The sequence below is a fragment of the Ictalurus punctatus genome, chromosome 6 (assembly GCF_001660625.3).
Source record: "Ictalurus punctatus breed USDA103 chromosome 6, Coco_2.0, whole genome shotgun sequence".
In the NCBI taxonomy this organism is placed as follows: domain Eukaryota; kingdom Metazoa; phylum Chordata; class Actinopteri; order Siluriformes; family Ictaluridae; genus Ictalurus; species Ictalurus punctatus.
The window spans coordinates 17,137,263-17,153,602 of NC_030421.2; the positions used below are offsets into that span (position 1 = coordinate 17,137,263).

Sequence of the window (16,340 nt, forward strand, 5' to 3'; positions counted from 1 at the left end):
TCTCTCTAAGTTAATAAGACAAAAACGCAGCTTATCATGTTACAGAGCGAGCTTATTGTAAACTTACTGACTGTTACAAAGCTCTGACACCTGAGAATCCATCCATAAATGTTACCTAAATGTCTCCTAACAGAAATTTCCTTTTACCAATGGGTATACGTTTCTCTTTATGATTAGACTTAGGGCCTTTTCAGACCTGTAGATCTGTGCTTTGTTCCGAAACTGGGACTTAAATTGTTAAAATGTTGTATTTTCTCCTTGGCTCAGTTTGCTTTCACAAGGCAACATTTCAAAATATACCAACATATGTTTATGCAAGTCGCATGTGAGTAAACTGTCCTCTCATTGGTCAGAGAGCACCTTTTTATGCTCCAGAGTTCCACCAATAGCGGTCATCCATCATAATGGATAGATAGCAGCTCTGCGAGCTTATTGTGATCTACTGTAAACCATGTTTTTATGCATTTTTGAAAGTTGTTCAGAAATATGTCTGTCAGACCAAATTTTAATGAGGCATTTTACCTCGTCTTTGGTCCAAGTTAAACTGTGATTCAAGTTGCGAGCTATTAGCAAAACAAACGTGCTTTTTACATGATGCATCTTCACCCAAATTTGTGGAAAATCTGTAGTAATTTTTAAAAATCCTCTAAATATTGCAGCATTTGTTTGATTTTGCCTTAATTTCTGCGATCGCAAAAGCGCTAAATCCTTAAGGGACTGATTACTATAGAAACAATAAAGGATTAGAATGTGCACAATAATACAAACCTACCAGTTATGTTACAGCTGGAACTACTGTCAGAGCCATGCAGTTACAGAAAATGAATCCACACCTTCTGACCGATCAGGTTCTAATATGTTCCTATAGTAAGAAAAGATCATTCACAGGGACGTATTTTAATCAAAACAAATAAAGAGATTTTTTAAAGTGTTTAATAACCGAACATGTATGAAAGTGTGTAATAAACAAAAAGTAAAGAACATAATAGTTGCAGTGGTAAAGGAGGCTGTTTATTTAACATTCATGGAAGGAGTTTTCAGTTTCAGCACTCAATAATAGTAGTGGGCAGTGGTAGCTCAGTGGTTAAGATGTTTCCTACTGATCAGAAGGATGTGAGGTCACATCCCAGCACTACCAAGCTGCCAACCCTCAACTGCTCAGTTGTCTAAAGGAGATAAATGTATGTCGTCTGGATAAGGGTGTCTGCCAAATGCTGTAAATGTAACAGTCCTTTATCAGTAACATAACAAGGTACATTTTTTGTCTTATTAACTTCAAGAGTTCCATCAGAAAATTAGTCCTATATGTAGGAGCACACATACAGTCAGACCCAGAGGAGAGCCAGCTAAAGCAGGCACAATCATGAGGGTGCAAATTAAATTAGACCGGAAGAGAAGGCTAGGTCTGGACCTGCAGGATACAGCACCCCAGAGAGAACAACTTGCTGTTTGTTTCCTTTAAAATGTGTGTGTGCATGTTTACGTGTGTGTGTGTGTGTGTGTGTGTGTGTGTGTGTGTGTGTGTGTGTGTGTAGGGGGGTGGGTTGAATTAATAAATGAAGCTTTCCCACTTATGATAATCCTGCTTTCAAAGCTTTCTAGTGTAACAGTATAATAAATGTGTAATGCAATGTAATAAATATTATGCTGTTTATCCACCAGTGTATGTTACATAAGGAATAACACACAATGGGCTGTGTGGTTATATGAAAATAATACATGCTGGGGTGGTGTGGTGGCTGTTATTATTTTTGAACAATAATGCACTAGAATAAGCACATTGTTATAAACTAATAGTTCATGTTATATCTTACTTTCCAAACTGTGCTGCTATACAAAAATAATGCAGACTTTCTGACCAATCGGATTTTAATTCCACCACGCTGTGGTTTAAACTACAATAAGGTAACATATCACATCTCCCTATTTATACATCCTGCTAATGCTGTGCCTAACCAATACCCACTGTCACATTCTGAACACATGCTCTTTCTTTCTGTTGTTATTCTCCAGCCACACCAATATCGAATGGTTGCTAAAATGGGACAAAACTCACTAATGGCCTTTCACACCAACAAGGTGGCAGGGCTGACTGAGGTGCTGATGCCTAGTCTGGAACTGTTCACATTTCATTCGCAAGAGATCTGGTTCTCAGTTCCAGAACTGAGATTACACAGAACCAAGCAACACACTTCTTTCTTGCTTTTTGGATTATGAATTATGCCATTTGTAGGACAACTAAGAATAACTGTATTTACTTTTGCAAACTAGTTCTAGGAGTTTTGTTTTCACAATACTCAGCAGAGTCTGAAGCTTAATAATCAAGTAAGATTGGTTGCATGGATTTAGCACTTTTGGCTGAATGAGCACAAATCCACACAGCCACGCTATAAAATCTAATAGCAAGCCTTCCCAGAAGAGGTGAGGTTATTATAAGAGGAAAAATGAGACCAATTACATATCAATGCCAAACTACATGCTTATTCTTCTCCTTCTTCTTCTTCATCTTCTTCTGGCTAGGCTGTCTATTATAGCCCATAGAGCCATCAGGTAAAAAGCTGTGAAATTTGGCACACTGATGGGGGAGGGTCTAAGGAAAATTCTGACCAAATTTGGGCAAGGTGCTGCCAAAGTTCTAGTGCCACCATTGGGTCAAATTTTGGTCTGATTTGGAAGTATGTTTATGGTCATAACTTTTGAACCATGTGACTAAATCTGGATTGACAAATCTAGATCAAAAGAATTTTGAGGATTCCATACGGTTTGCCAGTAAAGTCCCAACAAATTTGATGGCGAAGAAGCCAAGCAGGATGTGAGGCTGTATCTCAGCAATGACCTTGCACACTGACACAAATCTTGGTAGGCATTTTCAGGATCAAACCCTAGGCTATGCAACAAATTTCATGACAGTGCCACTTACTGGTCTACTATACTAAACTGAAACTACAAATCTTTCTTGAATCCTTTTTCCTATGGTTATGACTCTGCTTTCATGTGATTATTTATGCAACAATTGTAGGCCATATGTGAATATGCAGCTCACCGAGTCTGGATGCTTGGCCCCCTGAAAATGCCGCTTGCAGCTTTTGTTATTATTATTATTATTATTATTATTATTATTACTATTGCTGCTATTATTAATGCCAAAATATCCTAATATATAATAACAAAATGTCATCATATTCCACAGCCATGACGATATCTCTATGTTTTGTATGGAAGCTAAAAGATTTGACGGTAAAAAAAAAAGATTTTGTGGTAAAATGTGTTGGCAGTCAGAGATAAAACTGCTAGGAATCTTCCATGGTTGATGTTATTTTTATGCTGTGTAATAAGAAACTCCCACATCTGATTACATAATTGCTATGGGTTTAAAAGGTTGGCTCTTTTACTGAAATCACCAACACTGACACTATGCTAGTGGAAAAGAGGTGTAATATTCCACCCTGTCTTAAATCATATCATGTACACGATCTATTCTATCAGAGAATATTCCCATGTCACCATGTGTTCATAAAGCAGACGGTAATTGGTACTGATTTTACAAGTGTTCCAGGCTGGGCTAAACAATGATAACGCAAGTGCCCTGAGGGCTGGGTGCCTGCTGCTCATCTGTAAAGTGGCAGTAGAATAGAACGATGATCCTTGGATTTGTCCACTGGCTTCCATCGAGCTTCTGTGCTGTGTCAAAAAGCCCCTGGGCTGAGGACATTAAGCCAGCTAAAGGGATCCAGAGTGTTATACCATTCCCAAGCCTGAGCTGCTGAGGCAACACTTCCCAGTTACCCACTGCTAACATCTGTTCTTCCTGGAAGGGTTAATAATCGTTCAATTTAGGAGCACGCAGATGGACTTGACTGTGTGTGTGTGCGCGCGTGTGTAGAGAACAAAACTGACAGGTTAAAAAAAATTGTGCATTCTTTCAATATCTGTGTTTATGTGTTGGGTAAGTGAGATATTATGAAGTGTCTAATTTAGGATGTTCTCTTTATGAAATTATTACAAATAAATCTTTAGCTTCTTAATGCTAGGTCTTTAGGACTCTCTTCCCAGACTCAACAACATAGAAGACACCCACACACAAACACACATTTCCTGTTCTTTCCTTCTGTCTTCAAACAAAAAGCACAAACAAAAGACATGAAAAGCCTCCAAACAAGAACAAAGTATTTGGGTTTTCTGTGGGCACACATCCTCATCATATTTAATGATCAGCCTCCTCAGTGCATTCCTTCGTGACAAATAAAATAATAAATAAAATGTAATAAATAAAAAAAAAAGTCCAACTAAATTATAAAAGTTACTCTACTGGATTTCGGCAAGCTATGAAACTCCATCCAACAATTTAATTCAGTGTTGATATTTCAGTGTGAAATGCTACCACAAGTGAATACAAAATTCCCCTGCATTTGATGAAAGCTAAAAGCACAGAAGCACAGCTGGCAGAAATCCCTGCCTTTCCACCTCATTAATTCTCCCTGCAAACAGACAGCTTACAGGTCCGTGGCACTTTAATACCATCCATATTTAATGCTGCAGGGAGGAATGGAGGGTTTTTGCCCATGGCTTCCTCACTAGCCAGGCTTTTCCTCACTAGGCGTAGCTGGTCAACATAGAGTCCACACAAGGTGAGGCTTTCAAAGGGCCTTGCTCTCACCATTATCTTTCCAGTTGTATGCAATGAGATGAATAGGGAAGGAGTGAGTGAGAGAGAGAGAGAGAGAGAGAGAGAGAGAGAGAGAGAGAGAGAGAGAGAGAGAGAGAGATTGTGTTTAAATGGCTCCCTGATTCAGATTTATTTCATTAGGAACAGTTCTGTAGCTCTAGGACTATATGCAACTTGCACTCTGCCCATTGATTAGGTGACAAAATGGAAAAACACTGGCCAAATGGTCTTGCTACTCTCTCGTCTCTCAGGACAGGGCAACGCAAAGTCTTGCAACTATTAAAGCCAATGCATGGCATACACACAACAAACACACTACAGCACCTAAAGCCACTCACAGCTGCACACAAGCATCCAAAATATGTTTTGTCACTTTAGTGTATAACTTTGTGTGTATTAAATGTGAAAATAGGAAGCATTTGTTAAATATTCAGTTTGAACATTTTACAATCTATAAGCAATAATTATCCAAACTCCTCAATATATTGTGTATACTGTATATTGTAATATAATTGTTCTATGTACAAATGCAGGGCTGCACAGTGGGTAGCATTATCATGTCAAAGCTCCTGGGTTCGATCCTGAGCTCAGGTTGTTGTTTGTGTGTAGTTTTGCATGTTCTTTCTGTGTTTGCATGCATTTCCTCTGGGTTCTTCATTTTTTCCCCACTATCCCAAAAACAGTAACTCAAAAAGCTGGTGGAGATGAATGAATGATGAGTACATATACACCTGCATTAATTATTCAGGGATATTTTGTTACAGATGGGTAAACAATTAGAATTGCCTCTCTTTTTTTCTTACCAAGTTTCCTTGGTAAAAATTTTTGACATCTCTCTGCAAAGAGAGGTTATTTTTTCAATTCATTTAACAATTTATCTAAAAATGATAAAAACTATCTTTAAAAAACTGCAAAGATGACTACAAATAAAGAACCTATGAAAAGAGATTTATTTGACACATTACTACAGTATAGTAGATGCATTATTTTGTGTACATTTTTTGGTTATAAGATTTTTTCCCCTCACTACTTTGCTTAGTCTGATTAGTTCAGTGTTGTTTGGATTGTTTTATCTGGGATGTACCATGGTATTGTACCAGAAAGTAACTGCAAATGATAAGCGCTAGAAAAATTCTTACGTCTTATGCTCACTGTCCACGTTATTAGGAACACTGGTCCACCTGCACTTTCATGTAGTTATCTTATCAGCCAATCATGTGGCAGTAGTGCAGTATATAAAATCATCATGCAGATACTGGTCTAGAGCTTCACTTAATGTTTACATCAAACATCAGAATGGGTGGAAAATGTGATCTCTGTGACTGTAAACGTAGAATCGTTGTTGGCTGCCAGATGTGCTGGTTTGAGTATTTCAGATACTGCTGATCTCCTGGAATTTTCACTCTAGAGTTTACACAGAATGGTGGAAAAATATATTAATCCTGTGTGTGGACGGTCTGCATTCTGAAACACCTTGTTCATGAAAGAGAATAGAGGAGAATGGCCAGACTGTTCTGAGCTGTCAGGAAGGATATAGAAACTCAAATAATCACAGTTTACAACCCTGGTAAGTAGAAAAGCATCTCAGCATGCACAAAATATCAACCTTGAGGTGGATGTGCTACAACAGCAGAAGACCCCCATCAGGTTCCACTCTGGTCAGCCAAGAACAAGAATCTGAGGCTATCATTAGTACAGACTCACCGAAACTCTACAGTTTAAGACTGGAAAAAGACCAGGTGAGTTATACCTTCAACTCAGACACAGTTGTAAAGTGTGATTATTTGAGTTTCTATATCCTTCCTGGCAGCTCAAACCAATCCAGCCATTTTCCTCTGACCTCTCTTATCAACAAGCCATTTCCACCCACAGATGGTGTTTTTCACACCATTCTGTGTAAACTATAGAAACTGATGTGTGTGGAAATCCCACAAGCTCAGCAGTTTCTGAAATACTCAAAGAAGCCCTTTTGGTAGCAATAACCATGCGACAGTTACTGTTGCAATCACAATTATTCAACCCCCATTGCAAATCAGGTTTGCTGTCAAAATTTTGAGACTTTCAGCTGTTTGCAATGAACAAATCAAACACAAGCAATTGAAATAGTTCAATACAATGAATGCTTCAAGTGGTTTCCCCAAATTCGAATGAAAATGCAACTTATAATTCAATTCCATTCAATTCAATTCAATTTTATGTGTATAGCGTTTTTTATAATGACTTTATAATGAATCCACTTTCAAAATTATTCAACCCCCTGAACAGAATCCCTCACAACAGCACAAATATGCAAAACTGGTGTTGTCTCAAGCACTCCTGATACAATTAATCAAGGGTTCATTAGTTGCACCAGGTGTGCTTGAGCTGGAACACATGAAATATCTGAACTGGCTAGGGGCAGAAAATTCATGAAATACCTGGACGGGGCAGAAAAAGGAAGCTATCAACAGCTGCAACCAGATTTATGAGAAGGCAGGTTGTGAAAAACCCTCGAGTGACTACAAAAGACCTGCAGCCAGACTTGGTGGCAACCGGCACTGAGGTTTCAGTGAGCACAGTAAGGCGCGTACTGAACACAGAAGGTTTCCATGTCAGAACTCCAAGATGTACACCACTACTGACCCAAAAGCACAAGAAAAGTCAGCTCAAAATCATATAAATAAATATTGGGATTCTGTTCTGTGGAGCAATGAAACAAAACTGAAACTTTTTGGCACAATGGATCAGCGGTATATCTGGAGGAAGAAGAATGAAGAAAGAACACTCTGTCCACAGCCAAGCATGGTGGTGGCTCGGTGATGCTCTGGAGCTTCTTTGCATCCTCTGGCACTGGAAATCTGCAGCATGTGGAAGGCAAGATGGATTCACTGAAGTATCAAGAAATCCTGGGAGAAAACGTCATGCCATCTGTGAGGATGCTGAAGCTTAGGGCATCATTGGACCTTCTAACAGGACAATGATCTCAAGCATACCTCAAATTCCACCAAGGCTTGGTTGCAGAAGAAGTCCTGGAAGATTCTACAGGGCCATCACAGTCACCTGACTTGAACCCCCTAGAAAATCTCTGGTGAGATTTGAAGAAGGCGGTTGCAGCACACAAACCCAAGAATATTACTGAACTGGAGGCCATAGCTCATGAGGAATGCGCTAGGATTCTTTAGGAATGCTGTAAGAAGGTACACATCTCATTTGCAGCAGGTCATAACAGCAAAAGGGTGCTCTACTAAGTACTAAAGATGCTTGCCATGAAGGGGTTGAATAATTTTGAAAGTGGAGAAGTCATTATAAATTGCATTTTCAGTTGAATTTGGGGAAATCACTTGAAGCATTTGTTGTGTTGAACTACTTCAACTGCTTTTGTTGGATTTATTCATTGCAAACAGCTGAAAGTCTGTAAATTTTGGCAATAAACCTGATTTGCATTGGGGGTTGAATAATTTTGACTGCAACTGTAAAATCACAGAGATCTGCATTATTTTTTGCCTTGCCCTCCTGCCACATGATTAGATAACTGCTTGAATGTGCAGGTGTACATGTGTTCCTAATAAAGTGGACGGTGAGTGTAGTTCTTAGCATTTACCGTTGTCTGATTCACACTGACTGAAGTGGAGAGCATCAGTTTAGAAACAGAGCAAGTAAACATTTGGTCTGTGGAGATATTAGTGGCAGAGCAAAACTGAAATATGATTGCAAAAATGTTGAAAACTGTTTTCAAAGCATTTCTTTATGATTTGGTCCACAAAGAGTAACCCTGGGATAATTGTGTATGACGCCAGGAAATCGGAACAACTTGACTGAAGTTTAGCTTATGCCATAAAAGCATATCATGCTAAAGAGTAAGTGAGCATTCTTAGGTCTTAGTCAAAATCAAAACCCATGTTTTATTGCTAAACCAAACACCCTGCTTCACTGTATATGAACCTAGTGCTTGTAATTCCACTCTGCTTTCAATCAATATCATTTTCAAAGAAAGCCAGAGGAGAACAAACATTTTGCACTAATGGTCCACGTATGATAGATCGAGACACATAAATATGTCATTCAGAGCATTCACTCCTCTTCTTGTATGTGTCTCTTTCTCTGTCATTCTCTCTGTCACTCACACACAAGCATATATAGACATTTTGACAGAGAAAATATTATGCACTAATTCTAGTCAGTCTTCATTCAACAGACTATAACAGTATGCAGATAAATAGTTGACTGAGATTTAAGTCATGTTTTAAAGATCAATATGTAAAACTTTGTTTGAAACTGTAAGACCCCCCCCCCCCCCCCCACCCCCCATACATGTATATACAAGGTGTCCTAAAAGTCTCCATACATAGGGGAAATGAACACTTTTTTAGCAAAATGTAACTTTATTTACAAAACATCCTCTACATGATTGCCATTTCTTTGTAAACACACACGGAGTTGTCTCTCCCTCTCATTTACTTGTGTTAACACACCTGGCCTATGCATGTAATTGTATGTTCATTGCAACCTTGCGACAATACGTTCTTCTTTTGTCAAAGGCATTTTTAAAGGCTATCTGAAAAAAAAGATGATAGATAGATAGATAGATAGATAGATAGACTAAGCATGAAACATTTTGCAAGCATTTTGCGAAAGTGTTAATCTCCCCTATGTATGGAGACTTTTGGGACACGCTTTACATCATCTATTCCCCAATTATATTGTGTTTGCCACTGTGAATATTTGTTTTCTCTTTTCTCATTGTCCATTTGTTAATCAAATGATGTATTGGTTTTAAAATATAAAATATCAGTTTAGATATATGCATTCACATTATAAAATTGCACAACAATGTCAGTGATGTTAAAGTAACAGCACATAATCTCAACCAGTATTTATCCTTAGGTTTAAAAAAAAATCTGTTCCTGAAGTGTTTAGAATTTGTCTAGTTCGGAGTCTTTCAAGGTACACAGCTCTTGATGGAGTTGTGTGGTTCCGGTCGAACAATTATGCTTGGAAACCTCCTGAATTCTCTCTGCCAGACTTCAAAAGCTGCATTACACATTCACAGTCAGTGCTGAACTACAGCCCAAGAAAGGGAGTGTGTACGTTGCACTAGAGGAAGAGTATTTTTTATTTAGAGAGGTGATTTTCAATGTGGGGTCCTCAAGGGTCCATGAAGGATATCCAGGAGGTCCGTGCTTTATATAAAAAAAAATATTACATTTTGTTAACACCATTATCAAAGTTATATTTATTATTGAGTTCTTATAGTTATTAGCCTGTATAACTGAACAGGTTTAAGCCTCCACTTGAAAAAAATTAATAAATAAGTAGGCCTATTAATAAAGCCAACTTGGACACTTGAACTTGAACAACTTGAACAGCCAAGACACACTATATATATGGCCTATATATAGGTCAAAAGTTTGTGGACAACTGACCATCACACCCATATGTACTCTTCTGGGAAGGCTTTCCATTAGATTTTGGAGTGTGGCTCTGAGGAATTGCCCATTCAGCCACAAGAGCTTTAGTGAGATCAGGCACTGACGTCAGGTGAGGAGGCCTGGGGAGCAGTGTGTGTTCCAGTTTATCCCAAAGGTGTTCACTGAGGCTGAGGTCAGGGCTCTGTGTGGACTACTTGAGTTCTTCTAGTCCAATCTTGGCAAAACATGGACCTCACTTTGTGCACAATGGCATCGTCATGCTGGAGCATGTTTGGGCCTCTTAGTTACAGAGAAGGTCAATTATAATGCTGCACCATAGAATAAAAAAACATTGTATTCAATTGTGTGCTTCCAGGTTTGTGTCAACAGTTTGGGGAAGGACAACACTCTTGTGATGACCAGGTGTCCACAAAGTTATACATAAAATGTACTGTTGTACACATTTAAATAATTAGCTTAATATTTAAACAAATTATATTCACAGGGTTCGAGTCCCACCGGGGCCATGTGTGTGCGGAGTTTGCATGTTCTCCCCGTGCTGCAGGGGTTTCCTCCGGGTACTCCGGTTTCCTCCCCCAGTCCAAAGACATGCATGGTAGGCTGATTGGCGTGTCTAAAGTGTGCGTAGTGTTTGAATGTGTATGTGATTGTGTCCCGTGATGGACTGACCCCCTGTCCAGGGTGTACCCCTTGTGCCCGATGCTCCCTTTGATAGGCTCTAGGTTCCCCATGACCCTGAAAAGGAGTAAGCGGTAGAAGATGCATGGATTATATTCACAGAGAGAGAGAGAGAGAGAGAGAGAGAGAGAGAGAGAGCATCTTGAAATTTATTTTACAGTCGAACAGATCCCTAGCTGCAAAAAGTTTGAGAACCTTTGATTTGGAGGCCATGGTGTGCCAGGGCAAGGTTTGGCCTTATTTCAGCATCATGGACAAGGAACAGCATCTGCTCAGAAAAACCTGCCTAAGGATACTAAATCAAGGAGAAGGGGGGATGCTGTCAACTCAGTGAAACAATGAAATGAAATACATAATAGAATAAACACAAACTTAATGCGTATGTGATAGTCATGTGACATATTTGTATAATAATTTACTACAGCTGGAGAAGTAAACTACCACCACTGTCAGAAAACTGATGCAGAAACGTAGTGGTTTATATACTGCTTAGCATTTTTGCCTTCACACCATGTTTCCTTCAGGTTCTTGTCAAAACTCAACAAAACTACAGCAGTTTGTTTCAAGCAAATATATTTAACGTGTGCTGTAACGTGTTGCTCAGCACTGGGCAATGAATGCAAGAGCCTTCCGGGGATTAAACAAGAAAAAAAAAAAAACACTGTTGCGCTATTAACGTTATTGAAATTTCACAAAATACTGCGCCATTACACACACACACACACACACACACAAACACACACCAGCAAACATACAGCAGCAAGCATTCAAATAAATCTGTGCTGTTCTAATCTTGCTGATTATTTGTTTTCAAGCAAAGGCACACAAGGCTAACCTAAAGCAAGGCCACAGCTGTGAGACAGCTCATGTTACGTTGTGTAAGACATATAGTTTTCCTGCAACTGAGGAGCATTAGTGCCTCATCTGGAAATACACTAGATTAGTTTCATAGTTGGTTTTGTCATGTATTATCAAAAGGGGACACGGAATGCATGAACCTCACCATCATAGAGGATGTACTGGTTTGGAGTATGAGCCTTTATATAGTACTGTAACTGCTAGATCCCACCAGATGAAAGAACCCCCTTCCTTTTTTCTTTTTTCACAATAATCCACAAGTGCGCGCACAGCAGAGGTACACGGCCGCGCGCACGGAGCACAACACACACAGAACACTCACAAGAACGCAGTCATTTAAGCACTCTGTGCGTGGGTCAAAACCCCCCGAAGCCCACTGTGAAAAGCAAAGAAAACACTACACAAGACAGCAGCGAATTATATCCGCAAATTTGCGAGTAAGGTGTAGGGAAACCGCGTTGCGGCCTTCAAATGAGCGATTCCTACCGTGCATTCATCCATGCATGTCCGCACCGAATACGCGTCCGTTTCGTATTTCTGAACCAGGAGCTCAAACTCATGGTACCTCTCCTGAGCTCGCCGGTCGAGGTGCTGGTAAGCCCGGACACACCGGGAACACGTCGACATATTGAGGCCGCAGCTCACGTTGCCCGGACTCGAGAACCCGTAAAACAAATCCAAAAGGGAGTAGGAATCACAAAAGGGCAGGTACAAATCACTCAGATTCCACTCGGCGTCCGAGAGGCCCGAACACGCAGCCTCGGCGTCCGCCACCGCGAAGCAGCTTTTGGAGACGCTGTCGGGGTGGCACGCTTCCAGTCTCCACAGAGGTGTGCTAGAATTCCCTGCGAAAAGATGTGTATAGTCGGTGGTGCCGGGAAAAGATCGGTACTCCTGATCCCCCGTGTCCCTGAACGCCACCGCGTCCCGTCGCTCGCCGTTAGTGCTCGTCGGTTTGGCCGCGGCGCACAGCCACAGGCGATCAGCGAGCAGGACGCTCGCAAACAAGAAGGAGGCCAAGCGCAGTCGCCATCGCTGGGCCCGTTCCGAATCGGCGGATGGCTTCTCGTCCTGGCGGGGTGCAGAGCGGATGTTCAAGCCGTCATCTTGCTGCCGACACGTCCGAGCACCCCTGGTCATATTTTAGGAAAGCGCGGCGCCGGCCGACTCCACCGCGACGGCTCCTCTGCCACAATATTCATTGACTTTGGGGGGTGGGGGGGTGGACTAGATGGATTTTTTTCCCTTGTAAACGCGTCTCTCTCTCTCTCTCTCTCTCTCTCTCTCTGTGTGTGTGTGTGTGTGTGTGTGTCTCTGTCTCTCTGTCTCACTCGCTCTCTCCTGCTATTTCTGTGTCGATCCGCTATTCACTTAATGCACGGACAGACAATAAAGCACACACTGGCATATTCCCGTAGTCCGTGGCTCTCGGGAGGAAAGCCCGCTCCTCCGCGCCAGCATGTCGCTCCTCTCCTCCTCTCCTCTCCTCCGTGGATGAGTCTCTGGGATGCCGCCTCTTCTCGTCTCCTCCTCTCCCTCTACCGGCGTTCGTCAAGGGAAGGAGAGAACTTCGCGCTGCGTCCCGCCGAATTTCCTGGACCGGGTCTGGGCGGATGGTCCGAGCTTTTTCGGGTGATAGTCACAATCATCTTTGGTCCTGTGCTAAGTTGCCGCCATGTTCGTCGTGAATCACTTTTTTTGGGGGAGAGCTGGGTCATTTGCGTCATCTCCAGCGTGGCGATCGCTCCATCCTGGCGCAGTGGAGTGATGGCGACACGGACACTGCGATTCAATTAAACCGTTACATTTTCCGCTTTGGATTAAGAAAAACAAAACAAAACAACAACACCACTGCTTCCAAAAAAAGAAATAAAATTTCGCAGTCAGTGGGTTAAATTGAAATCCGCCTCAATACAGCTGTACTCCGACTAACGAAAACGAGCATCAGTCAATTAACTATTCTGTTTTCCTTCTTCATCCATGTTCATGCACATTTAATCTAATGTTCCGTGCAGTGTTTTTCCTTTATAACTACATTGTCACCGATTCGCTTAGCTCCAAAAATCTACTTAGATGTAAATTATGATTTCAAAATGCAACGTGGAAAAGGCTGTTCTTTAAAACAACGCAGGCATCGTAACAAAAGCAACAAAAGAATAAATCATACATCGGCACTGATGAAGATAAGCGCTAAATAAATAAATGAACCCTCCGTATAAAACGTGCAGCTCCCCCCCCCCCGCGAATCCGTCCAGTCCTCCCAGACCCCCCCCCCCCCCCCCCCCCCCCCCAAACTTTATTAGTATGCGGTGTGGAAGTGGAGCTGTATCGAGCTCGGCTTTAAGGAGCAGAGCAGTTGGATGCCAAGGAGGAAGCTTAAGGAACGTCTCTCTCTCTCTCTCTCTCTCTCTCTCTCTCTCTGTGTGTGTGTGTGTGTGTGTGTGTGTGTGTGTGTGTGTGTGCGTGCACTTGTCTGTCTGACTTTATGTTTTACGTATACCTTGGTTGGGACAAATCATCGCCACATCTATGTGAAGGTCATGACAAAGATAGTAAGACAAACTTAGTATTAGCCATAGTACCATAGTATTAATCTTGTTATGACAGTTTTCATAAAGTAAACAAAAAGATCTGTCATGAAACATACCCATTAGTGCACATTTAACCAAAGCTATCATGTGATGTAAAATAAAATAAAATAAAAAAAAAGTAAAAAAAAAAAAAAATGTTTTAAAAAAAGTAAAAAATTATAGAGCTACCATGACAATGTGATTAATTGGTAATAATAACAACACTGCAACTGGTCATAATCTGTCATGACAATTTATAACAGCATATGCATACTCTATTACACATTTATGATGTGGTTATATCAGTATTATGAACGCTGAAGTAAAATGTTGAGGAATCTTGTCATTTCTTAAATTGAAATAATGTATTATATGCTAACCATGTTTGTGCCATAATTTTTTAATAGAACAATTAACAGATTATATTGATTTAAGAATGCCCCAATGTACTTGAAATATGAAATGAATTTGATGCCAAAAATGATCCATTCCTCCTTCTTTCATTCAGATATTTTCCATATCTCTTATTCTACACAGGGTCCCAGGGAGCCTGGAGCATATCCCAGGGAAATTGAGGCACAGGGCAGGGAGCACCCTGGATGGGGTGCCACCCTTTCGCAGGGCACAATCGCACATACATTCACTCACCCATTCACACACTACAGACAATTTAGAGATGCCAATCAGCCTACAACGCATGTCTTGGGACTGTGGGAGGAAACAAGAGTACCAGGAAACAGGAAACCCCTGAAGTATGGGGAGAACATACAAACTCCACGCATGCATGGCAGAGGTGGGATTCGTATCCCCAACCCTGGAGGTGCGAGGAAAATGTGTTAAACACTAAGCCACTGTGTCCCTATTTGCTGAAAAGCGAAAGTAAAGAGAAAAAGAATAAAGTGCCTTTTGAGTTGTCCCAAGTCTGCTTCCCCCTTCCTCATTACCTGCCCAAACTGTTATACAAAATGTTACACAAACAAATGCAAAAAAAAAATCATGTCAGTCTTATTTAAACAGCATAGTGGAGGTATGGGTATCGCTCAGATACGTCTTGGAAGCTCCATTTTAATGATGTCCATGGACGTATTATGACATGGGTTTTCTCATTCTCTCCAATCCATTGCCAAATTGTGCCCAGTGGCAAGGAAACTCTAATGACATTACAATGAATCTAATTACAAGAGACCCCATTTAAAGAGGATTTGTTGGCCCATGGATTTTGCCTTGTGTGTAAGATACATTTGACCCAAATTTGTGTCTGTGGGAGGATATCTATCACCAGTTTCACAGTATCAGTCAAACTTTAAGCTGAGAAATCAGTTTGAAGATTCCAAAACCTTTCCATTTCCTGTTTTTTGTTTGTTTGTTTGTTTGTTTTTTCCTGAAAAACAGGTGACCTCCATTTCGCGTAGTATTGTTATGGCAACAAATATTTTCTGTGGTTAAAAGGTTCATGCCTTGGTATGATTTGTATCTACAGTAAGTGTTCTTATCCTATAAAAACAAATTTAGACTAAATATTTTCATGCTCAGATAAAAATAATCACAACTGCATCATTACATGTATCTGTAGTCTATTATATGATTTATGACTTTGACATTGAGAACATAATATGGAAAATAAAATAAAATAAATAACTCTGTACTGAGTACATTCTCTAATATGTACATGCCTCATTTTCACTGTGTTTACTGTTTCTGCCTAAGGAATTTGGGTTGAGTAAACTATTTTGGGAGTTTACTGTACTAATTAAATGTGCTGTGAGACTTTGAGGTCCCTGTATTACTGCTGGGGCTCATTTCAAATGAATAAGCAAATCATTGAATAGATAAATGCAGGAGAGCCAGGGTCAGGAGGCAGTTGTTGACTAATTTACCGCGGTCATTTAAGCAATACCTCACGTCTGTGCTTCTGTAAGGCCATTATCCTTTATAATTACACAAAATGAAATCATTGTTGCTACATGAACTCAAACAGCTGCTGCACTTTTCTTAATTCACTTTAAGTTTATAACAGTTAATTTCACTTCAATGATTTAATTCCTGCTTATCCTTATCAAGAGCATTCACAGGATGTAATTTTAGATATACTATAAACTTTGCACAGCATTAATATAAGTATGCGAACACTGAAAACTTGGCTAAAGGAAGCCATGTTAT

The 16,340-nt window shown here is 40.4% G+C and overlaps 1 protein-coding gene across 1 annotated transcript in view; it reads right to left on the reverse strand.

Moving 5' to 3' along the window:
* Positions 1-13,817, reverse strand: part of LOC108267038 (NALCN channel auxiliary factor 1) — a 119,774-nt gene extending 105,957 nt beyond the window's left edge. The window contains exon 1 of the mRNA XM_017470922.3: positions 12,097-13,817. Within this exon, the coding sequence (XP_017326411.1) occupies positions 12,097-12,750 (654 nt within the window). The 5' untranslated portion in view covers positions 12,751-13,817. The remainder of the gene's footprint in view (positions 1-12,096) is intronic.
* Positions 13,818-16,340: the final 2,523 nt, after the last annotated feature.